Genomic DNA, 26,444 nt, shown 5'->3' with positions numbered 1-26,444 from the left:
TCAATGTATCTGTATCTAGTATTCGCTTGTACTGGACGTAAAAGTATTTAGTATTCAAATACCTTTGATTTGTGTAAAGTATTTACTATTTAGTATTCAAATACTTTTTGAAAGTATTCTGCCCAGCTCTGATTTGACTGTGTCGGGTTATTTTATTTAAATAGTAATATTCACCTTCCACATTAAAACTTGGAAGAGATACGTTAGATATGTTGCTTAAAGCACTTTCTGGACAAATCAATAACCACGAAAATCTCAACGGAACTGATTTGGAAAAACAGACTTTTATCGAAACACCTTAATTAATATTGGTAGTAGCATTGAATAAGTTGATTACTTATTCAATGGTAGTAGAGATGCAAATAAATTGCCGAGACCTTTAGAAAAACAATAATGTGCTAAGAGTTGCCATGGCACACGCCACAAATGCTGTATAAATTAATTTATTGGATTAAATTATCAAATTTCGCTCCTATACATATCCTTAACCAACAACCAAAACAGCCTACAAATGTAAACTCCCAATCCCAACTTCCCAATCACCTTTTTGATGGGACCACCTTTGATTAGTCGCCTCTTACGACTTGCAGGTGTGGCTCTGCAGTAGGGTTATTCTTTCCCGCCCCTACACGGGATAACCGATGGAATGGAAGTCTTTAAATCTAGTGCAAAATGAATTAGATTAGAGTGCAAACTAACGGCCGCTCTCGATTGGGTGCATAATTTTTTTGTCGCTATAAGATGGAACCCCCTGTATATATCTGACATAGTGACACAGTGCTACCACCATAACGACTTGTACCTAAAAATCCTCTCGTTTCCTGCGCGTTCATTGCGCCGTTTGTTTTTGCTTTGGTAAGTACGTTTGTATGGAGCAGCGAAATAATTTAAATCCTCAATATATTTCCTCATCTTCATCTCAATGAAAGTGCAAAATCGAAATGCCCCATTTAAACTTGTCCCCCATTTGTTTTAAGCATATATTTTTGTCATGAAGTATAAATTAAGATTTTTTTGAGGTTAAATTTCTCACGTTTCAAAACTGCAAAAGTTGCACGATACCATAATTCAATAGTAATGCATGTTCATTTTTCAGTCCTTAAATTCGTCAACGAGTCTCTACACACAACACGATGGGTAGAGAGGATAAAGCTACCTGGAAAAGCAACTATTTCACCAAACTTATTGTAAGTATATCTAAACAACACGTTGCCATTCCAAAATGTAGATCATGATGACATATTTTTCGTCTCTGAAACCGCATTTGCTAGAGCCAGAAATGGCTGAACCCACTAGCACAATGCGGCCTCTTGTGGATAACTTAATCTGACATTGCGTATGCGAATTAAAGAATCAAGGAAGCACTTGACCTTCTCTAAGCTTGTGTTTTGTTATAGCAATTACTTGAAGATTACCCAAAGTGTTTCATCGTAGGCGCTGACAATGTCGGCTCTAAGCAGATGCAACAAATTCGTATGTCCGTACGTGGCAATGCAGTCGTACTTATGGGAAAGAACACCATGATGCGTAAGGTCATCAAGGGTCATTTGGAGAGAAACCCAGCTTTAGAAAAGCTGCTTCCTCACATTCGCGGCAATGTCGGCTTCGTGTTCACACGTAGCGACCTGGTTGAAGTTCGTGACAAAATCTTGGAGAATAAAGTACGCGCTCCCGCTAGGCCAGGTGCCATCGCGCCCTTAAACGTTATCATTCCCGCACAAAACACCGGTTTGGGACCGGAGAAAACCTCTTTCTTTCAAGCTCTCGCAATTCCGACCAAGATTTCGAAAGGTACCATTGAAATCATCAACGATGTCTTCATCTTAAAACCTGGAGATAAAGTCGGTGCTTCCGAGGCTACCCTCTTGAATATGTTAAACATTTCCCCATTCTCGTACGGGCTCAACATTCAGCAAGTGTACGATTCCGGCACCATTTTCCATCCAGATATTTTGGATATCAAGCCCGAAGATTTACGCGAAAAATTCTTAGCCGGTGTTGCCAATTTGGCTGCGGTATGTTTGTCGATTGGTTATCCAACTGTCGCCTCTGCACCCCACAGCATTGCTAATGGTTTCAAAAACTTGTTGGCTATTGCTGCAGTTACAGACATCGAGTTCAAGGAAGCTACAACCGTCAAGGAATTTATTAAGGTATTATTGTTAAAGGTTTGTAACAATTAAGTGCTCAAATTTTAATTTTTAGGATCCAAGTAAGTTTGCAGCGGCTGCTGCTGTTGCTGCACCTGCTGCTGCGTCGGCGGCAGTAAGCAAATCTGCTGCTCCTGCTAAAGAAGAGAAGAAAGAAGAATCTGAGAGTGAAGATGAAGATATGGGTTTCGGTCTGTTTGACTAAACTTTTTGTTGTATAGAGCTGGCCGTCAATAAATTGGATGAAACATGTTTTGTTGCTTTTGGTTTATTTCCATGTTTGGTTTACTTGCATGCTAGAACTGTTACCTACAGTATCAATTTAGGGCAAAACTATCATTGCTAAACAAAAAATCTTTGAAATTGAGATGTATATTTCAAATTAAAAGTTGCACAAGGAATGAATCACTTATGGGAAATCTATGCCCTGTGGCTGAATTTGTTCAGTGTTCACAAGAACGAGAGACATTTTTTGTCAAGAGGTACATTACCCTAAAGTTTAGCTCTAAGGTAATGTACGCCCACTTCAAAACCGGATTACACACACTATGGGACTTCTAAAACATTTTCCTACTACCCTGTAGGCTCCTTAACTGTTCAATATTATTTCTAAAAAATTTGACGCCAATGGTCTTCATTCCAAAGAATATTTGTCCCCCATAAAACTTGTTGCCAGATTCGCCCCTGAGGTTTTCCCCGTCAGAATACGTCAGATTTGTTGCTTCACGGAAAATTTGCATATAGGTAAGTTCCATACGAAACCAAATGGCCCGGGACTATTTTGATTGCTATAAGGAAAATTCAGTCCCAGAAAGATTACCACATTGTCATCTGCTACCAAAAATTAGCAATCACTTCCACTATATACAGTAAATGTTTTCGGCTAAGGCGGCCAACCGTCCCGTATTCAGCGGGACAGTCCCGTGATGGCAAAGGCAATCCCGCATTCAAAAAATTAACAAATATGTCCCGGAATTAAACTAATGTGTCCCGCGAGTCCCGCTTTTCGCTTTTGTAGTAGTGTTACCCAAATTCATGTAAACGAGACAACGCCAACGAGCAAAGCGATTACTTGTAATGAAATAAGAAATTCATTCATTATTACTCACTAATGATAATGCCTTGAATGCCATCAATTCTGAAAAAAAGTATTCATTTAAAATTAAAGATAATTAAATTAACGTTCTGTTTTTTAAGACCTATAGCACTACATAATACTATGTATGCATGTCTCTTGTACGTTTGTTTTTTTAATAATATAAATATTTTTTAACTTTGCGTAAGTTTTTAATTGGAAAATGAGTAAGCAAGTGGGGGGGGGGGGGGGGTTCGCAGTGGTGTCCCGATTTTTTAACATGGAAAGTTGGTCACCTTATGTTTTCCTATATACCTATTGACTATATAAGTATACTTTAAAACAGTGTAAATATATGGTGGCTGTCGGGAACCAACATTACACGCGATAAAATTCGTCGAATGCTAATAATAAAAATAAAGATAAATAAAATCAACCCTTTCTGCAGTTGAATACACGGTACAAAATCAAAGCAACAATATTCATTTAATAATAGACATAGGGAAAACAATACAATTGCATACCTCTTAATAAATACCACTGAGTATACCTACTCGTGGTTTAAGTTGCCAAAATATTTCTTCATTAATTTGTGGACGCAAAGGAGGTTTGTCAAGTTTAATTAGTTTTTTGCTCGAAAACCATATATCAATCAGAAACAATGACGATTATTTACCGTGTCGTCTGTCACTTATGACGTGATTGTACATCCCTCACAAATTCGACACTTGATTATGTAGTACATAATCAAAGGTTGACACTGTCAATCAACATGTGTATTAGTTAGTATGGATGGTGGAGTCTATTCCAATTGTCAAACAACACTGCCACCTTGGCAGCTTTATACCGATATCCTAATAGGCCCTTCAACAACAGACGACACGTCATAACTGGCACGTTTTGTTCCTTGATACCTAAATATATATTAGTGCAAATTTAATAAGATGTTTGATTTTTGCAACTGAGGTGCAATAAAAAAACTTTCGGACCGCCTATATAAATAAATATGAATGTTTGTCTATTATGCCTCCCTTAACCGTTTATGATGAAACTTTGGGAATGATTAGACCTATGCCCGTGATGGATTCTGGTATACGAAGACCCTTTTCAAAATTCCCAGGAACTGGAAAAAAACGGGATTTTACGTTTTACAGTCGAATCTATGGAAAAGGGAATTGACATTTAGCATGTAGGTTTCGTTGAAGGTGCAAAATGGCACTCCGAAAGCACTTCCCGAAATTCCCACAGGAACGGGAAAAAATGGGCACACACAATTCACCGGCTGGCGGCACAAAGTTCACAGGCATTAACAATACTTTTTAATAATGAACGAGATGTATGGAATTATAACATATAATAAAATGAAAACAAATGTATAGATTTATATAGGCATACATTTAAAAATAAGAAAATGATCGTAGTAAATAAGTATAGGTATAATTATAAAACATTTCAACTACACACGTAAACGTACTTCAGTTTATTCCATACTGTTGGCTTTACTATCCCTATCACTGCCATCATTAACGTTAATTAAGTATAACTGGGTTAATAATATTGTCCGTTAAATCGGTTAAATAATCAATATTCCACAATGACTTTTCTCTACTCTTAATTATATGTTTGCATGGTAGGTAATTATTTGATTTTTGTGGAATAACTTGAGAAAAAACTTCATGTATTAGGTTTTCTACGTCTTTTTTTTTAAATTTGGGTAATGTTTTGCCACATATCCTATGACTTCACTCCAACACACATTAGGATACTAGATCCAAAACAGCTCGGATTTTCAGTAGCCTTCTTTGAAATAGATATCCTTTGAACGCAGCCCATTTAATATTTCCTCCTTTACAAAATTGTTTGTATCACTTTCCACACTTCCTGGACTGATACGACGCATTATCCATTACCACAACAGTTTTCTCGGGAATAAGTATTAGGAAAAAGTTTAGTTTTAAACCAAGTTATGAAAAAAGTTCCGTCCAATTCGTTGTGATATTCTGATGTATTCTTCTTTGCCATGAAAGTTAGTTCGACCCGTTAATAAAACCATCTTCACTTCCTGCACAGAAAAAAAGGCATCATTGACAGCATACAGTCAAGGGGCTTTCAAACCTGTAGTGACAATATTTATGTCCCTACATGACGATATAGAAGTGTGTGTCCATTCATAATTGACACAAACCTCCATCCAGTGGTCTACGTGACAAGTCTGTGCCGATTCTCCGAATGTTGAATACGATTTCATCCTTAAAGCAAAAGAAAGTATTAATGTCCAGTGGGAACCCATTTTCTGCTATACGTTAATGACTTAAAATCTGTGAAAGTTGTCGACAGTAACCAAATCAAGCTCTAATGGGTTCTGCCATTGCTGGCTCTAGTTTGAAATGGTTTCCAAGATAGAATAAAACATCATTACACCTAACAGAACAGAGATGGCATGATGTGAAGTTGTACACACCTTTATCCATTGGTCTAAGGGACAAATCTGTGCTGATTCTCCAAATGTTGAGAACGATTTCATCCTAAAAGGAAAAGTAAGTATTAATGTCCAGTGGGAACCCATTTTCTGCTACGTTAATGACTTAAAATCAGTGAAAGTTGTCGACAGTAACCAAATCAAGCTCTAGTGGGTTCTGCCATTGCTGGCTCTAGTTTGAAAAGGTTTCCAAGATAGAATAAAACATCATTACACCTAACGGAACAGAGATAGAATGATGTGAAGTTGTACAAACCTTTATCCGTTAGTCCATGAGACAAATCTGTGCCGATTCTCCGAATGTTGAATACGATTTCGTCCTAAAAGCAAAAGTAAGTATTAATGTCCAGTGGGAACCCATTTTCTGCTACGTTAATGACTTAAAATCAGTGAAAGTTGTCGACAGTAACCAAATCAAGCTCTAGTGGGTTCTGACATTGCTGGCTCTAGTTTGAAAAGGTTTCCAAGATAGAATAAAACATCATTACACCTAACAGAACAGAGATGGCATGATGTGAAGTTGTACACACACCTTTATCCATTGGTCTAAGGGACAAATCTGTGCTGATTCTGCAAATGTTGAGAACGATTTCATCCTAAAAGGAAAAGTAAGTATTAATGTCCAGTGGGAACCCATTTTCTGCTACGTTAATGACTTAAAATCAGTGAAAGTTGTCGACAGTAACCAAATCAAGCTCTAGTGGGTTCTGCCATTGCTGGCTCTAGTTTGAAAAGGTTTCCAAGATAGAATAAAACATCATTACACCTAACGGAACAGAGATAGAATGATGTGAAGTTGTACAAACCTTTATCCGTTAGTCCATGAGACAAATCTGTGCCGATTCTCCGAATGTTGAATACGATTTCGTCCTAAAAGCAAAAGTATTAATGTCCAGTGGGAACCCATTTTCTGCTACGTTAATGACTTAAAATCAGTGAAAGTTGTCGACAGTAACCAAATCAAGCTCTAGTGGGTTCTGACATTGCTGGCTCTAGTTTGAAAAGGTTTCCAAGATAGAATAAAACATCATTACACCTAACAGAACAGAGATGGCATGATGTGAAGTTGTACACACACCTTTATCCATTGGTCTAAGGGACAAATCTGTGCTGATTCTGCAAATGTTGAGAACGATTTCATCCTAAAAGGAAAAGTAAGTATTAATGTCTCTAGTGGGTTCTGCCATTGCTGGCTCTAGTTTGAAAAGGTTTCCAAGATAGAATAAAACATCATTACACCTAACAGAACAGAGATGGCATGATGTGAAGTTGTACACACCTTTATCCATTGGTCTAAGGGACAAATCTGTGCTGATTCTCCAAATGTTGGGAACGATTTCATCCTAAAAGCAAAAGTAAGTATTAATGTCCAGTGGGAACCCATTTTCTGCTACGTTAATGACTTAAAATCAGTGAAAGTTGTCGACAGTAACCAAATCAAGCTCTAGTGGGTTCTGCCATTGCTGGCTCTAGTTTGAAAAGGTTTCCAAGATAGAATAAAACATCATTACACCTAACGGAACAGAGATAGAATGATATGAAGTTGTACAAACCTTTATCCGTTAGTCCATGAGACAAATCTGTGCCGATTCTCCGAATGTTGAATACGATTTCGTCCTAAAAGCAAAAGTAAGTATTAATGTCCAGTGGGAACCCATTTTCTGCTACGTTAATGACTTAAAATCAGTGAAAGTTGTCGACAGTAACCAAATCAAGCTCTAGTGGGTTCTGCCATTGCTGGCTCTAGTTTGAAAAGGTTTCCAAGATAGAATAAAACATCATTACACCTAACAGAACAGAGATGGCATGATGTGAAGTTGTACACACCTTTATCCATTGGTCTAAGGGACAAATCTGTGCTGATTCTCCAAATGTTGAGAACGATTTCATCCTAAAAGGAAAAGTAAGTATTAATGTCCAGTGTGAACCCATTTTCTGCTACGTTAATGACTTAAAATCAGTGAAAGTTGTCGACAGTAACCAAATCAAGCTCTAGTGGGTTCTGCCATTGCTGGCTCTAGTTTGAAAAGGTTTCCAAGATAGAATACAAACCATCATCTACACCTAACGGAACAGAGATAGAATGATGTGAAGTTGTACAAACCTTTATCCGTTAGTCCATGAGACAAATCTGTGCCGATTCTCCGAATGTTGAATACGATTTCGTCCTAAAAGCAAAAGTAAGTATTAATGTCCAGTGGGAACCCATTTTCTGCTACGTTAATGACTTAAAATCAGTGAAAGTTGTCGACAGTAACCAAATCAAGCTCTAGTGGGTTCTGCCATTGCTGGCTCTAGTTTGAAAAGGTTTCCAAGATAGAATAAAACATCATTACACCTAACAGAACAGAGATGGCATGATGTGAAGTTGTACACACCTTTATCCATTGGTCTAAGGGACAAATCTGTGCTGATTCTGCAAATGTTGAGAACGATTTCATCCTAAAAGGAAAAGTAAGTATTAATGTCCAGTGGGAACCCATTTTCTGCTACGTTAATGACTTAAAATCAGTGAAAGTTGTCGACAGTAACCAAATCAAGCTCTAGTGGATTCTGCCATTGCTGGCTCTAGTTTGAAAAGGTTTCCAAGATAGAATAAAACATCATTACACCTAACGGAACAGAGATAGAATGATGTGAAGTTGTACAAACCTTTATCCGTTAGTCCATGAGACAAATCTGTGCCGATTCTCCGAATGTTGAATACGATTTCGTCCTAAAAGCAAAAGTAAGTATTAATGTCCAGTGGGAACCCATTTTCTGCTACGTTAATGACTTAAAATCAGTGAAAGTTGTCGACAGTAACCAAATCAAGCTCTAGTGGGTTCTGCCATTGCTGGCTCTAGTTTGAAAAGGTTTCCAAGATAGAATAAAACATCATTACACCTAACGGAACAGAGATAGAATGATGTGAAGTTGTACAAACCTTTATCCGTTAGTCCATGAGACAAATCTGTGCCGATTCTCCGAATGTTGAATACGATTTCGTCCTAAAAGCAAAAGTAAGTATTAATGTCCAGTGGGAACCCATTTTCTGCTACGTTAATGACTTAAAATCAGTGAAAGTTGTCGACAGTAACCAAATCAAGCTCTAGTGGGTTCTGCCATTGCTGGCTCTAGTTTGAAAAGGTTTCCAAGATAGAATAAAACATCATTACACCTAACGGAACAGAGATAGAATGATGTGAAGTTGTACAAACCTTTATCCGTTAGTCCATGAGACAAATCTGTGCCGATTCTCCGAATGTTGAATACGATTTCGTCCTAAAAGCAAAAGTATTAATGTCCAGTGGGAACCCATTTTCTGCTACGTTAATGACTTAAAATCAGTGAAAGTTGTCGACAGTAACCAAATCAAGCTCTAGTGGGTTCTGCCATTGCTGGCTCTAGTTTGAAAAGGTTTCCAAGATAGAATAAAACATCATTACACCTAACAGAACAGAGATGGCATGATGTGAAGTTGTACACACCTTTATCCATTGGTCTAAGGGACAAATCTGTGCTGATTCTGCAAATGTTGAGAACGATTTCATCCTAAAAGGAAAAGTAAGTATTAATGTCCAGTGGGAACCCATTTTCTGCTACGTTAATGACTTAAAATCAGTGAAAGTTGTCGACAGTAACCAAATCAAGCTCTAGTGGGTTCTGCCATTGCTGGCTCTAGTTTGAAAAGGTTTCCAAGATAGAATAAAACATCATTACACCTAACAGAACAGAGATGGCATGATGTGAAGTTGTACACACCTTTATCCATTGGTCTAAGGGACAAATCTGTGCTGATTCTCCAAATGTTGAGAACGATTTCATCCTAAAAGCAAAAGTAAGTATTAATGTCCAGTGGGAACCCATTTTCTGCTACGTTAATGACTTAAAATCAGTGAAAGTTGTCGACAGTAACCAAATCAAGCTCTAGTGGGTTCTGCCATTGCTGGCTCTAGTTTGAAAAGGTTTCCAAGATAGAATAAAACATCATTACACCTAACGGAACAGAGATGGAATGATGTGAAGATGTACAAACCTTTATCCATTAGTCTATGTGACAAATCTGTGCAGATTATCCTAGTTTCTGTGTGAAGTTGCTAGGTATTCAAGTTGATCAACATTTAACTTACATAAACAAAACATGTACCTACACGTGTTTTAAAATGTCAAAAGGTAATATGACAAAACCCTGTGTGTATTCATATATATACTTCTTCTCTTATATATATGTGTGTATTGAATGGTTGGAATCATGAAGTTAGAGGTGTTTACATTGAGTACTTTTTGTGCTACCAACCTCTGAAACTTAAACTTGTGTCTGTAGTTTCCAAATAAATAAACTTAATGGTGGGTTTATAATTTATACCTACCATCGTTATAACTAATTCACTAATGGCCGTATTAATCGACCAATTTAAGAATTTTAAGAGGAGCTTTGTTTAAGCGTTGTTTAAAATCCAAGGCAACCATTGTCGCAATAAGTAATTATTGCCATGAATTATAAGCTATGCTTAAGCTCAGCCTCGCTTAAAATATGTGGGTGCATATAGCCATCATGTTCAGGCAGCAATTGTATCATCGGCTGTAACTTTCATGGACCGCTACCACTGCAAAGCTCCGCCATATAAAATCCTAGATGTCCGCCGCATGGGCACTACTTGGACTATTCCAATCAGAGTCACTTTGAATCTCCTCCTCCTGGGTCACATGTTACACTCGAGCTGCCATCTCCATCACATTCTAGGTCCAGATTCCCATTCTGCCACTTGTCAGACACTATAGTAACAGTTAGGTACATCATATTCTCCTCCAGAACAACGAGCTGAAATCATCGCTTGCTAAAGTTCTGGGCAACACTCCAGGCAATGGAAAGAAAGTGTTATAATACTTCAATGACATTATCATGATACATACCACAATTCAGTTCCATTTACTGTTTCATATTGTACCTATCTTCAAAGTTCCAAGGCTAATAACCCACGAGGTTGATGCATACCTTTAAAGAAAAAAAAAGTAGTTTAAATCTATATTGAATATTCATTTACATAATACATAGCCATACAGTGCGTTTAAGAGGGTCACCTCAATAGTATCCCTTTTATAATCGCATATTGAAACTTTTCAAATGAAATGCCTATGTTTTCTAGGATATTTGAATAACAGTGTTCTATTTTTTTTTCTAATTTGTTTAAATGTTCTATATAGCACAACATAAAATATAGATACCTATGCATATAGTTGATATACCTAGGTACTATGCGATCAAAAATGAGTTGCTGTCGAGTCACCTTTAGAATTTTTTTTACATGGGAAAACATACTTTAACTTGAACTTCCAAAGGCGACTCGACAGTAATTCATTTTTGATCGCCCATTTCAAGAAAACGGATTTTCGAAAGTCAGAAACCTTGGTAGAAAACAGCATGATATTTTGTTCCTGTTGACTATCCCCATAGTTATTTACATAAACGTCAGGAAGATCATACATTAGTGGTGAGGAAATATTGAAGTGCGAGTACTTTAATTTCCGAGTCAGGCAATGTCATTTTAATGGCGAGTTTTGTATTAATTTTACCCGAAATCATGTTTTAATATAAAATTTCAATTTTTATATACCTATATAACTTTTGATTAATGTCAATCTGTCAGTGATGACAGGAGTCATTATAGACATTTGGAAATGTCACAAATGCGGCCGGTAAAGTGACGGTGCGGCCAGTAAAGTGACAAGCGGCAGGAAACGTAGTCTGCTCTGCCTCTGTCATGGAAAAGGAAACTAAAGTTCACTGAGAGAAGGTTAGGCATGAAAATGAAGGTTTCAGGACGATTTTGGGGTAAAAATATTATCGATTATTAGCACGCAATGACCATTGTTTTTGACATATGCTGCTTATATCGAAACCGTGTCAAACCGTAATCTGAATTTTTGGCAAGTCATCAAATTAGCGGATTTTTTCTGTCAAAAAATCGCGATGGAAAGTGGTACTTTTTTTCACAATTTTTACTATGCGTTTCCACAGCGTTTAGTCCGGTCCGAGGTCCGGTCTATGAACAATATAGGCTGGACAATCTTAATTTTTGAGTGACAGCAAATCGCGAATGACTTTCAATGCGAAATTTGTCGCAGAATGCATCCCGTTTGTGGATCGAAATGTTCGAAAGTAGAGTAGGACATATAGGTAATACCTAATCCAGGACCTAATCTGACACCCAACATAAGATTATCCCTTAAAAAATGGCGTAAATTCATATTTGAAATGTTAGATTTAATCATATTTCGCATTACGCATATATAAGAAAAGCTGTAATAAGATACAAAGTAGGAAGGTACCAACATAAACAAGTCGAAATTATATTAATTCCTTGAATCATTTTTGATTACGTCCTTTCGTCAGGGAGTTGCAATAATTAAAGCGTTGTACCTATTTAAAGTGAAAGAGAACTAATGATCTTCCTTGAAATTAAATATTCTACGAATGTGATGCAACATTGGTATTAATTTAGGTATCTAAATTACATTCGCTTTTAGGTACATTTGAACGTAATTTTCCCTTGAAAATGTATACCTTTAGTTAAGTAAATCCAAAGATGAGCAGAAAGAACTGAAAATGCAATCCCTTTGAAAAGATTAATTAACATGATTTTGGAAATATTGTATACACAATGTCGCCACAGACTGTACCAATATTTTTTTGTTTTGTAACTTGTAAGCATTAATGGCACTAAAAGCAATAATAAGACAACCGATAAGAAATTGTTATGATAAATTAATAACATACCTATATGCCTCAAAATCTAACAATGTTCTTAGTGTTGCGACTGTTGCAGGTAAGCAAAAGAAGAGAAACCCCACATAGCATTCGATATCTTATGTATACACATTTTAAATCCATAATGTACAGGGAATATCCTGTCCATCTTATGTAGGTATATACTATGTATATTCATTATAGGATAGGCATATGTATTTTATGTTCAGTATGGATATTCTATGGGATTATATGTTATGTATATGCGTTTTGGATTTGATACATGCGTGTTCTGTATTACCGACGTTACAAACGTTAGCGTCTCATTTTCTGTGAATTACGGCGATGAAGATAGTAAGGTGCTATTGCAAATACAGCTCATTTTTCTAAAATCAGGAGTGTTATTCTGCGAGTTATTAATGAGTTTGTTTGTCTAATTTTGACAGTGAAAGTAATGATTTTTTCGTACTTCCGAGACTAAAGTGACAACTTCACTCCACTATGACAAGTAGTGAAGTGTCACTTTTTGTCCCGCCGGGATTAAATTTGGACGAAAATCCCGGAAGGATGAAATTACTATCAAGGCCATTTCAGTAGGTTGTTCCACATTTTGTATGCGGCACTACTTCTTAAACGCATCGTACTGCTACTCATATAGTTTTTTGGATTTCGGTGGTATATCAATTCTTTACCTATCTTAGGCTGCTTTTTATCAATATCAAATACTCACCACCAAATTTATGACACTAGCAATGACAGTTTCCAAATTATTTTTGTTACCATAGCATAGGGTTTGGTGTACTGACGCAACGTTCCTATGGTAACTTGTTAAGCAGCGATTTTTTTGAAAGAACGCGTTCTCTAACTCCATACATATTAAGTGTTTCAGTTTCGGAAGTACGAAAAATATCGTATATACCTTGCGACTGAAGTAGTGGTCTTAATCCCTCAGGTAAATTATGGCCCTCCCTTCGGTCGGGCCATAAACTTTACCTTCGGGATTAAAAGTACTACTTCAGTCCCGCGGTATATAATATACTATTATTTCGTGTGTGCATGATCTAAAGTTGCAAATATGTGTTAGTGAGATGTAAAGACTGGATGGGAATTAATATAAGGATAAGAATGGCAGGTATGTTAGCAAGCTATTTGTCATGAACTCGCGCTATTATAGTGTTGAACAAGAACACGATCAAAATGACTCAAGACTACAGTGTTAAATAAAACAATAATAATTTCTTAAGCACATTTTCCATTGTACACTAAGAGACTTAATAAACAAAAAGTTCCACTCCGTGAAAAGAATTTATTTATGAAGGTATAGACCAGAGCTGGGCAGAATACTTGGAAAAAGTATTTGAATACTAAATAGTAAATACTTTACACAAATCAAAGGTATTTGAATACTAAATACTTTTACGTCCAGCACAAGCGAATACTAGATACAGATACATTGAAAAGTATTCAAATACTTTAAAAAAATAAGTATTCAAATACTTTAGAATGTATTCGAATACTTTCAAAAGTATTCTAATACTATCAAAGGTATTCGAATACTATAAAAAGTATTCGAATACTTTGAAAAGTATTCGAATACAGTAAAAAGTATTCAAATACTTGTGACTCAAATACATTAAAAATGTAAAATAGTACCTATACTAGATAAAAGTCTTAATAGTACTTAAAAAATCAAGTTATACTTTGTATGGGGTTAGTTTTTTATATTTCTATTGTTATATACAAATTTAAGGGGAGTAAAAGTAATAATTTCAAACAGTTCCAAGATTGGGCTACTAGTTCAAAAGTTACAGCCCTTTGAATTTTCTTTTGAAATTGGTTTCTAGTCTATAACTTTTGATTGAAAAGTCTGATCGAAAAAGTACGAATTGATTTGGATTCTACGCATTAAAATTAATAAGACAAAGTGTTTTCCCGAGAAATTTTGGTGTGGTCGATTTTTGGTAAAAAAGGAAGGTTGTACACTGCCTTTTTTGAGGCCCGAAAAAAAAATTGTCTCAGAACGACTCGGAAAAAAAATTTTCTTATAGAATCTGGCCTGTATCACTAATTTCAAACAGTTCCAAGATTGGGCTACTAGTTCAAAAGTTACAGCCCTTTGAATTTTCTTTCGAAATTGACTAAATATTTGTGAATTACAAAGTATTTGAATACTTTAAAGGATTTGAATACTAAAAAGTATTTACAAAATCGAATACTGCCCAGCTCTGGTATGGACGCTAGTAAACTTCCCGAATGTTAGAGGAATCTCTATAGAACATCCATTCTGAATGTATACAACATACATAGAATATCCTATTGAACATCTTTTGCATATTACAGGAATATTCATGATATATCCAGTTGTCAGTATACCAATATACATAGCATGTCTGATGCATATACATGCATATACATAAGACATCCAAAACGTATATACGTTGTATTATGTGAAGTCTGCCAAACTTATATCCCATGCACATACATCGGACATTTGCGACATACTTTTCCACATGCTATGGATATACAATATCCCACGTGGCATGTACATGGTATATGCAATGTATATAGATCTGCTATGTAGGACTTAACAATGCTACGCGCAAATATTGTTCTGCGAAGGGCCAATGGGTGAGCCAGTGTGCAAAATAAAAAGCAGATGGTAAACCTCCATATCCAGTCTGAGCTAGTGGTTCTAGCACCGCGCCAACTGGGGACGGTGAGGGTGACCTAATTGACAAGCAATGTTAAAAAACGTTTTGTAACGTTAAACGAATGTTGCGCATTTTGAAACAACTCAATTAAACAAAACATCGACGTTATACCATTGGGTTTTGTTTTTAACACACTTATATTTGTCAGGGATGATTTCAGCGTATTTCAGGAGCGTTATGGTGGTTTAACTAAACTTTCTGACAAAGGTCGGTCCGAATTGTAGCACCAGTCAAGCCATTTATGACCCATTTTTGAGAACAGGCGAAGTTAAGTGTTCCTAAATTCCGATGTGCTTAACTCCTGAATTGAGTGGCTTTTAACGCAATACAAATGAAGTATACTAAATCTTGTACTTTATGCTTTATGTTTAAGTGCACCAGCATTATAATATTCAAGAGCACAATCATATTATCCAACTTACATTATAACAAAACAATGGTAGGATAAGTACAGACTTTAAGCGTTGTGAACAATGCAAAGTTTCAATATTGAAACTTTTAGTTTAGGCCGAACGAAGGCACTAAATAGACCTACAAGAAAGCGGATAATGCAAAACATATAATTGAAATGGTAATGGAAGCATTTCAATTTCACCTTAACTATGTAGCAGATTATTTGAGATTTGCATTAATTTTCGCTTCTCTATTATGAACTAAGACCGCTGCGATTTGCACATTTTATACGACCGCATAATAATAGTAGAAGCAGAAGAACTCAAGCTCGGCCTGGTGTATGAGGTCGAATGAAAATTTCGAGAAATCAAAAATAACATTTTGAATATTCCATTCAACGATTTGCATAGATTGTGTGTTCAATGTTTAATTGATATGATCGTCAAGTAAAAACCAATTATTGTCGATTCAGCGTTGGTAGACTGCAGTGGGTAAGCTCCGTTATTTTAATTTCAAGACTTGATTTATTTTATGAATGGATTCAGAGGTCTTTTCGGATTAATACTTGCTCATTTCATATGTAGGTACCTATTTACATAAAAATGTGTGGAGCGATGAAACTCTATACGGAGCGTTGAAGAGATTAACTAAGTATAATAGTATTTACTATTTAGTAGTGTGCAGGTACCTTAAGTATTAGACCCTTAGATCACAAGTAAGTACCAGAGATTAGGGTTGCCTGATTAATCTAACGTATACTAATTCAACTATAGAGTTTATGGACGAATAGAGAATTAAAGTACATACAAATCTTCACTTCCCTTTAAACCTATATATAGTTGTCTAATTTTTAGGTTTAGAACCACAGTTTTGTGACGTATTTGTTCTTCAGAACATCTAATGTTACAATACAATACCTACCGCTGCAATCCGAAAACCAAAAGACTAGGTAGGTATCTGTTTCGTGTGTAAAGGCTCATCCAATAAAACAGCATGTTACGTATAATATAAGCATATTGCATAGAAATTACTTGAGGAGAAAGACTCAGCAATCAATTGGGGATATAGATCCTCGTTAATATTTATTTCTTTTTCTCAGCAGATATGACGCTTACTTTTTGTGGTATAAAAGTAAACTAGAATGCACACAAAGGCAGAACTTATTTCCTTTTAAAAAAACTCAAAGCTCAAGGAAAAGCAATGACCAAACGTTAATAATACGAATAGTTTTTTTAGAGATCGTTAACTTTAATGATTGCCGAGTTTGGGAATTCACGTAAATGTCTCTCATGACGATAATCCTCTTGAGTGTCTTTATATCGAAAGCGTATAATGAGTGCGACAATCAAACCCTCCAAGATGAAAGGATTGTTCTTAGTTAAAGTTCATCATTAACCCTTTTATTGACAGATGCGGTCCAACGGTAGAAATAATAAAATGAAAGATACCAATGACACAACTTACTACCTAACTTGTATACATAATAGTAAATTAATCCAAATAATTAAGCCAGCACATTAAAAGTGATAAATTTTATCATGGGGTAAATGAAATTTCATTTAGTTCAATTATGTAAATAAGTTAAATAGGTGTTATTGAATTGTCACTCTGGTTAATTGATCCAATCACTTATTCAACCGAAAATAAAATACACCGAATTTTTTCGGTTATTTGCATCAAAATTACACATCTAATTTTAGATTTTAATTAATTTCAATGCGATTCGATTTAAACAACTGTAACGTAAAATTACGTGCTTATTTACAATTAATCAACCATAAATTTATAATAGTCTTAAAAGGGATTCATTTATAACAGTAATTATTATTTATCACTTACAATTTATAACATAACACATGCGAAGTTGGAACCGACTCGAAACACAATTCGGTTTGCTTATATAGCAAACAACATTCTTTCGAGAATGGCGCCTCGATGTCTATCGGGATTTCTGGAATATTCGCTACACAACTTAAAAGGTCTACGACAGCGCATTTTGCATACGTAACTTGGCCCTATTACGAAAGAGCACATAAGTTAGTGATTGTACATTAAAGCAATGCAATTTGCAGTTTCCGCGACCAAATTATTGATAAAATGAAGATTTAGAAGGACGGAAAGACGCGTGTAATGGCGCATTTTATTTTTGGAAACATGCGTTAAAAGTACGAACAGATTCAGTACTAAAAAAATTACAGTTTATAGTAAATATGGCTACGTGCAATCGCAAACGGTCACAAAACCACCCACAAGCACCTGTCCAGCTAGCTCAATCAAGTACAAGTACTAACAAAACTTTTAAAAGGAAACAATTAGGTATAATTTTTTTAATGCACGTCCAATTTCGATGTTGACGTAAATTTTATTCATTTGAAAAATTCAGCAACCTTAGCCACCTCCAAAATTCAACAACAGTATCAGTATCTTTAAGATCTTTAAAAATATACTGATCGTCTGAAAATGGAGGAATTTCCAGTATTTTTTAGAGAAAACTCGTATGAAATGTTCTGATATATTGTAGGTGCAGTTATCTTATTCTTTTTATTGGATAAGACCGAGGATAAAACTTACGTGATCGAAATCAAGCCCCGAATATGAATTAAATGAAGTGAATGGTGAAATAGAAAAATTTTATTTAATAGGCTCACTCCTATATAATTTTTTAACGAGAAATACCTACTGCTTTTTGTTTCATCTTGTGAAAAGCGGTTGCCAAAAGACAGGGCTAGCATATATACGGAAGTAATCAGAAGATAAGTACGTTTCGTTATAAGGCCATAGTTGTTCAAAATCAGGAAATTGTACTTTTCATAAAAAAACAGTAAAAGCTTTTGAAAGATTAAACATAAATTGTAAAAGTTCAATGCTTTTCTACTACTATAGATACATATATATGTTTGTTGACTGAAGTGAAAGTTTCAGTTTAATACCTGCTTACCGTTAACGAACACAAAATTCCAATTTACATCCCTAAAAGCCAGAAACTTTAAATGAAACCGCAGGAATTATATGAATATACCAGGACAGAAGACAGAACATGCTTAAATGTCTATCTTTTGCACGCTTCTACAAATAATTTATAGAGTAGGTATTTGAAGCGAAAACGCTATTTTCAGTTCTATGATTCTACGCGACTAAATCATTTGTAGTTAAAATTTACGCAATGTTTGATACAATTGAACGTAGTGTAACAGGGAGAATTATTAGATCTTAGCGTATACTGATTTTGTTACCTAGCACCTGGGTATGATGAGAACAATTTCCACAAACTTTAGTGTTGCATATTATTGATAATGTTCAATTCAATCTGAAAGTTAAGTTTCAGACACGAAGAAAACGGAATCACGACCTCGGAGACCTCGGCAAATAGTTTATTTGCACATTAGATGTATTTTTAGCGACACCATTTGATTGATAAGTTTGGCTGTATCATGGTGTAAAAAATGTAGTAGGTGTACAAACGTTCTTCTCAAAATAATGTGTGATATTATGCATACTATGCCCAGTCTAACTGGAGTCGTCACCTAAAGAGTTGGACAGTAAAAATGAGCGCATTACACTGCGAAACATGAGATGTTCAAGAGGGGGAGATGGTAGTAGCCCAATTTTTTACAGACAACAACACAATTTGGAAACCAAGGTCTATGCTAGGTCAACTTAGACTTGGAACAACTTTAAAACGCCATATTAATCAACTCCGCCGTACAAATATACAAAAAGTAGGTACATTTTCAAATTACACCTCCGAAACAATAATCACAAAATGACTACTAACATTTTGTATCTGATGATGTTCAAAGACCAAATGAACCAACACAACCAGATACTCAACGTCGCCCAGTACCCGAACAACAAGTACCTACAATTACCATCAGCTAGTGAGGATCACGAAGAGTAACGCGAGCACCAGGATTGGTACGATTAAGTTACACACTGATTCTGGAATTATCTACCACAAGTGAACTTTTAAGAGAGGGAAACTGTGGTGCCTTCCATAATATTCAAAAGAATGCAGAATGCATTTGTCAATGTAATAAAAATAAATGTTTTTTCTACGTTGTTAATAGAATATTAAAAAAAACCTTTAATATTCGTAAATTATTCAACAGTGACTGTAAAATAAATACAATGTTGCGGAATGAAATTGGGGTGGACACTTTGGGTATTCAAGATTCGTTAAAAGACGTGCTATATGGGTTGAACTTTCTGGGATTATGGGTCATCAACCTATTTATACCAATTTTTGATTACCTAGTCGTTAGAAGATCAGGAAAAAAACAACTTAATAATGAATGACTGTTCAATATACCTTATGTAGGTAATTGAGCGAAGGGGTAATTGAATACTTAGGTACATTTGATTGTCATCATGTACAGCTTATATGCATGTGTGATCAGTACACACAAAAAAGCTTAGTTTTTGATTCGTCAGCGGTATGGCAAAAATTTACTGTCAATAAAGAATTGTTTAGAAAAAGGTATAAATTTCATTAAAAAGATTCCCGTTATACTTTCAGCTTTTAGAAATAGGTTTTCGTAACGATTTAGTTCAAGCAAAATACAAAACCTCCAGTTTTTCATAAGTCAATATACAAACTAGCCTAGGCATTAAACCTGCCGGTAGTTATAAATCTGCATAAAAATAAAATTCTGAATCATCTACCTATTAAAGAAATTTGCCTTATTATACGTTACGTCTTTAAAAAAAAATACAAAGCAATAGAAACGGGTGCTTTCATCCGCGTTAGTTTTCGAAATCGCACCGCAACAAACCCACCCCGTGTATGGAAGGAAAAATGTGTTGAAATACCCTAAACGGTAAATAGATTTTATGGCGACGATAAAAAGATCTTAATGTACTGTTATCTGCAAATGATGTGACTATTTATAGAAAATACACACCGTTAACCCCTATAGATGTGTATTGCGAAACGAAGAAATTATATGTAAACAGTAACGTATAAAATCTAATCAGGCTATTTACTCTTATTTTCTGCCTACCTACTTTTTAATATGAGAGTAAACAATCAATCAGTTTCGTTTATTATCGAAGTTTATTGGTTTCTATTATTGTGGTTTGTATTTAAAGCGTATTGATTATTTAGGTAAGTGACGTTTGAGTGGAAGCAAAACAAATGTAAAATGCAAATTTACTTGCACCACCTCATTTAAAGAATTATACAATCGTTCTGTACTGCAAAATGGCGAAAATGCAAGTTAATCATATATATACTTCTCTTATATATATGAAGTTAATTAAGCAACGCGGTTCAAATTGATGGATGCAAAGTGCAACATTAGAAATAATTGGTTATGGTCATATTACTAAAGGTTAATCGTTCCTTTAAACTTTAAAGGATCTAATGTGAGTATGGTTACATTTACAGATATATTTAGGGTAAAATGGTACCTCTCAGAAATGGGCTCTATGCAGATGACTATTTTGGTGGGTGTTTTGCGCAATATGAACTTCATTAAGCCTACCGTGTCGACAGCGATAATAGTACCAAGTGTGCAAATAAAGAACGCCTGAAACCAGAGAATCTGCTAAAAACCGAACGAAAAAGTGTAAGTAAATGGATATATACGAAAGGTATTTAGACGAGCGACCCCTGCTTCTGCGATTACGGCGCCACGAAATACTAGCAGATTATTGGATTACAGCGGGCTTTTGGTGGCATCTGACAAATTGTTTGTTTATTACTTATCCACTTACTTATGCCTAATCACCATGACAAGTTACACGATTGAATTTGAAAAGCACGTTCAAGTGGTAAAACTGTTCTATAAAATCAGTGTTCGTTTGTTCATTAGTGCAAACGGTGCGCGCATTGGGTCCATTTTACGGTTCGGAACTTAGGCCTACGCCCATTTAGTTATTCGCTGACTGGGCTCAGAATCGTTTGAAAGAAAAGACAATTTTTTGCCGTGTGGGGGCGACACGGCCCACGGGAGGTTTACCACATGATAATGCATCCTCAAAAAGTCACCGTTCGGTGTGGATTTTGGGCCGGCGGCGTCATTTGTTCGTAATTTTTTGAAAACGACATTGGTGAGGCGGTCACCATCAACGGCGAGCGCTACAGAGCGATGATAACCCATTTTTTTGGGGCCAAAATGAACCATATGTTATACGACATGTGGTGAATTCTTCACAAAAAATGTTCTTAGGGTATTTTGTGTACGGTTGACTTTTAACATAAAAATGCCGCTAATAAAACATGGAACTTCAAGATCGTTGTGCTGACGTGACAATTTATAAACGGTTAAAGAAAAGAAGATTGTAAAGGCAAATGTATATGCTGCATGTAATAATAGCACACTTATAATCTAAGACTATTAATTGAAGCAATGAATTGATATTGGCACCCTCGTTGGTACCAAGACATTTGGTTATTCCCCTAAACCATTCAGCCCAAACACATAGCGTTTGAAAAGTATAGTTGTTTAGGTAGAAATTAATTTCAAAAGTATTGTTTATATAAGAAATGGCCCCTGAGTCCCAGAATAATCTTAAGACTCTAGCAAAAATGCATACGTATAGTACTGTCGTTTTCATTACCTATTAATAGCTATGAGTGATATTATGCTTGTTTTGAAAACATTTTTCATTTACAATTGTTAAAAACTTACTCAATTTCTCTATAGCAATTCGGGGGAGCACGATCATTTCTCAACGCACCTACACCACCAGTTCACGTTTAACTAACAACTGGCATCAATTTTAAATTATGACGTGGTGTCTGCGTGATAATGATAAGAGTCACCTTTTATATCCGTGACCGCCAATTATTACTGCTGTGTACCTGTTATTTATCGCAGGGTGAATCATTTGATAAATCGGCGTGCAGTTTTAATCAAAAAGTCCTGCTATTCCAAATATATCGCAATGGGAATAATTTTGAAAAGCCAAGGTAAATTCGCCGGTTATATTTAACTCTAATGGTTTTAAGCTGATCAGAAACTGTACAATCTGGCACTAAAAAGCGCAATTGACACAAGCTAATCTGCTTTAGACTGATTGATTCTTCGCGATTGAGCAAAGGGTATTTTCGCCTCCAGATCTAGGGGCTATTCTTGAAGGGCCTAACATTAACTCCATAAAAGTTTGTAAATTAAAGGTTTAGTAGTAGGTGTTGACTTTTTTGAAAATAGGTTAAGGTTTTAATAGTTAGTCTAAGAGGGGTAGAACAACAAGCAAGTTTTACCAGAACATGTTGTCTTCGATTCGACGCGTCCTTTAATGCATCCTCTTCACGTTGCTCAATGTGTGCGCCAGTGCCAACGGTTTTGGCCAATACGTAGGACCATCATGTAGAAGGGGGGTTTGTGGTAACTGGGGACACGCGTTGCAGGGAGATCCGAGTGGATCCGGTGTTTCCGTATACACTTAGGTATAGTACTTGTATGCTGTAAATAAATCAATTAATCAATCAAGAGCGACAAGTATTGGGTAAAATTTAATCAGTTAGTCCCTTGACCATCTTTGAAGGATAGCTAAATTATCTATTGATTCAATTTAGGGTATATGACATCGGTGTAATTTCACGTTCTTACAAGTTGCATTACTTTCTGAACTTAACCATTTAAATGTATGCGGTGAGATGATACTGTAACGTAAGTTTCGTTACGTGCTTCTTATAGAATTAATTAACAATAAATTTATAACAGTCTCGAAATTGATTAATTTATAACAGTAAAAAGATATTATTTATTACTCACGAATACACCATTTATAACGGCGCGAACTATGTATACTTCGGCGTTGAAAATGAAACTGAACTGATTCATAATTTGATTTGGTTACATAGAAAAACCCATTCTTTCTCGATAGCTGTCGAACGCTTCCCGACACATCCGAGCCTTTCTAGAATGTTCTCGAACAAACACGTCATACTTCTCGGAAAAACTACGGCACATACACCTTCGTCCCTTATCGCCAACGACTTCTTTCATGGCGCCTCGAAGTCTTTCAAAATTTCTGGAATGGGATGTACCTATATCTTTTAGAGCGCCTGTTTGGTTAGATTATAATGACGCAACCCAACAAACGCATATTGATCCCAAATTTTGTACTCCCTCCCATAAGTGATAAGAGTAATTCTCTCCCAAATGAAAAATTGGCTTTGAGCATATTTGGTATGGCTTGAGTATCTATAATATGACTATAGTAAAAGCAGTGATTAGTAATTTATTGCGTAAGACAGATAATCATGAAAATGTAAATTGGAAATCGCCGTTAATTAACAGTTCCAGTATAAATATTGAAAGTAATCAGAGTTCATCCCCTTTAGTAATAACACATGACGTTATTGGAAATGCACATTAATCACTATGTTTAATTCAAACATTACGCGAAATGACAGCGCGCTTTTTAAAGCAACCTCAGTTCGCTGAAAGCGTAGATACCTACCGCTATTACTTACTTTTAAAATAATTAGGCGATTATTTAAAAAAAGGAAGCCATTTAATTTGAATGTCCAAATGAGAAATTGTCCCCATAGAAGTGACGTACTGCTTCGCATACTGCGAGCTATTACTACTCCAGCAGTATTGTTAAATGTATTACACTCATTCTCCCCAAAGTAAAAAATAAGCGATTCATCTCCGACTTGAATAGTATAACCATGGTATCCCGTCGAATGCATTCTCGATATCTGGATTATCAACGCAAAAAAGTTCCACCCCCTAACAGATATTGTGTTGCAATTCGTGCAATGTAGCAAGCAACTAACAAGGATTTACATATGCATAATAAACATATAAGATGTATCGTCTAGGAAGTTCTGAACGTATTTAACTATTGCACATTGTTGAGCCGTAAAATAAGTTAAGTAACTCTAATTAAACTTGGTGGAAAATCGAGCAAGATTTGTTAACAATTTAATTATGTTGCGAAGCGCACTTCGTTACCAACGCAAATTCTTGAGCTTTCGCGTACGACTATAAACAGTTCAGGATCTTTTGAAAAAGTTTTGCGAACGATATTTTGGAAATGCAGTATCAAATGGATTTATACTCTGTGTTCAAATCAAGAAAAATTGAAAGGCACGATGTTAATTTCCAGATTTCGTTTTGCACGATATTTGACATCTTATGAACTAGTTAACAGGCAAAAAGCCAACAAATTATAGCAAAGTACGAGAATATGTGATAAGTTTCCGTCTAAGAAGGAAGTTTCTAACATAATTACGTACTTACATTCTACTGCATTCCTGATATACCTACATTTCGTGATGGTTAAATTTGGACCAACAGACCCTTTTGGCAGTCGTTTTTGTTGATTAAACGTTTGTAGCTGTAATTTAATTCATACATTTACTCTGACAATAGAAATGTGTAGATATGTAAAAATAAGACGAAGGAGCTTATAATTCATTATATGATTATGACACACATTAAATATTTTGATATCGAGGTTTAAATGTTTCAATCAGTTTTTTTTTTGTATCAAAGCACCTACTTTTCGTCGTGTTAGTGATCACTCTGTAAAGGAACGCTCGGTACATAGAAGCGTTTTAAGTTGGGTGCTTCGTTAGGAAAAGTGCCGTGTTTAGGCGTTGAAGATAGAAGGTAATTGATTTAATTTCTAGAGTTGTGTTTTAGTCGCTGCTACCGGAAAAAGAAGCTGTAATTAATTCGCGTTTGCAACCGTTCCCGCCAAGATATTTAAATTGTCTTTGTTGCGTCCGAAAGCTCTTGTCATTTAGAAGACGAGAGCGAATTAATATTTTAGAATTTCAGCTCCGTTAAATAATTCGTTAGATGATTTTGTTTTTGTGTCCTATATTAATTTAAAACGAGCATTAACACTGCAAACCTGCCGACCTGAGAAATTGCAATTAACAATGAACCGACTTTAGAACTTTCATTCTGGCCAATTAAATAAGTGTAGCTAAATAAATGTGTTGCAGTGAACAGCATCCGATTAAGTCGTGAGGGGTCTCAAAAGTAGCGATCTTAGTTAATTTGAATTTTAAGACAAATTACAGATTTTTAGACCGTCAGCAGGCTGCACAATTAAAGAATAAGTTTTAATTTTTGGATGCAGATACAACATACTGTTTTTGTAAACCTTTTACGTTAATAAATGTGATCTTAAGATGGAGAATTTCGCGCAAAGTTGTATTTTTTTAACGCTAAAATATGATAAAATTCGACTACTCTCCCCTAATTAATTGAAGCAACAAGAATAAAACAATGAAAATATAGATATACGTAGGTGTGTAAATAGCGCACGACCCTGTTAGTGTAATGATGAATTATTGGAGATTTTAAATGGTTTCTGGAAACGTCTTACTTTTCTTAAAGGTCTGGGGCTAAATCCATTGTCTCAAAGATAATTTTCGGCAGAGTGACATGGACTAACGTATGTGCTCTAATGGCTCTTTAATATGCGTGTCCTTATGTATGCCGTATATGTATTGTGATCAAATGGTGGGGTATTTATAAATGGCAGACAAGCAATACTGCAGGTTGCATCAAAGGAGAGGCTGTGTGATTTTCTTCGTTTGTCGCATTTATAATAGCATAAATGTTTCTAATCTAATTGAAAAATTGCATTATTTTTTATTTTAAATATTTAAAAATAAAGGCAATTAGGTACCGATTAGAAGAACTGATATGTATTTTTACAATATTTCGATTGACATAGAATTTGCTTATTTACCTCAAAAAGAGTCCTAAAGACTTGCACCATTGTTGGGCGCAGTGCTTCACATCTCCAATTCTTCTCACTTAGAACTTATTGCAAAGCATTACTTCCTACTTTAAATGGTATTTCTACCATCAGATTATCAGAAGAATATACGTTCATGTATAACCTTCCCTTTTTACCAAAAATCGACTACACCAAAATTTCTCGGGAAAACACTTTTTCTTATTAATTTGGGTGCGTAGAATCCAAA

General features: G+C 35.6%; 1 protein-coding gene and 1 non-coding gene across 51 annotated transcripts; one reads left to right on the top strand and one right to left on the bottom strand.

The window, feature by feature from the left end:
* Positions 1 to 756: 756 nt before the first annotated feature.
* On the top strand, positions 757 to 2,402 carry LOC116171510 (60S acidic ribosomal protein P0). Its single transcript, XM_031488381.1, has 4 exons — positions 757 to 855; positions 1,097 to 1,187; positions 1,398 to 2,153; positions 2,206 to 2,402. The coding sequence occupies exons 2-4, from the start codon at positions 1,134 to 1,136 to the stop codon at positions 2,353 to 2,355; spliced, it is 960 nt and encodes a 319-aa protein (XP_031344241.1). The 5' UTR covers positions 757 to 855; positions 1,097 to 1,133; the 3' UTR covers positions 2,356 to 2,402.
* Positions 2,403 to 4,582: 2,180 nt separating this feature from the next.
* Positions 4,583 to 10,005, bottom strand: LOC116170530. Of its 50 annotated transcripts, XR_004145278.1 has the most exons (16): positions 9,723 to 9,975; positions 9,449 to 9,512; positions 9,175 to 9,238; positions 8,905 to 8,968; positions 8,631 to 8,694; positions 8,357 to 8,420; positions 8,083 to 8,146; positions 7,809 to 7,872; positions 7,532 to 7,595; positions 7,258 to 7,321; positions 6,984 to 7,047; positions 6,783 to 6,846; positions 6,237 to 6,300; positions 5,687 to 5,750; positions 5,341 to 5,474; positions 4,583 to 5,287 (listed from the first exon to the last, which is right to left on the bottom strand). It is a non-coding gene; the product is annotated as an uncharacterized LOC116170530 (transcript). The 50 variants fall into 50 exon arrangements; XR_004145290.1 differs by lacking the exon at positions 7,532 to 7,595 and having other exon boundaries at positions 9,723 to 9,981; XR_004145276.1 differs by lacking the exon at positions 7,258 to 7,321 and having other exon boundaries at positions 8,041 to 8,146; positions 9,723 to 9,974.
* Between the last annotated feature and the right edge of the window lie 16,439 nt (positions 10,006 to 26,444).

The sequence above is a fragment of the Photinus pyralis genome, unplaced genomic scaffold (assembly GCF_008802855.1).
Source record: "Photinus pyralis isolate 1611_PpyrPB1 unplaced genomic scaffold, Ppyr1.3 Ppyr1.4_LG5, whole genome shotgun sequence".
Lineage (NCBI taxonomy): Eukaryota > Metazoa > Arthropoda > Insecta > Coleoptera > Lampyridae > Photinus > Photinus pyralis.
The sequence above is the reverse complement of the archived record's forward strand: the minus strand, read 5'-3'. Positions and strand labels throughout refer to the sequence as shown.

Coding starts and splice junctions, on each gene's coding strand:
- LOC116171510 (XM_031488381.1), top strand. CDS start 1,134: ATGGGTAGAGAGGATAAAGCTACCTGGAAAAGCAACTATTTCACCAAA. Junction 1,188..1,397: donor ACTATTTCACCAAACTTATT/GTAAGTATATCT, acceptor GTTTTGTTATAG/CAATTACTTGAAGATTACCC. Junction 2,154..2,205: donor CCGTCAAGGAATTTATTAAG/GTATTATTGTTA, acceptor TTTAATTTTTAG/GATCCAAGTAAGTTTGCAGC.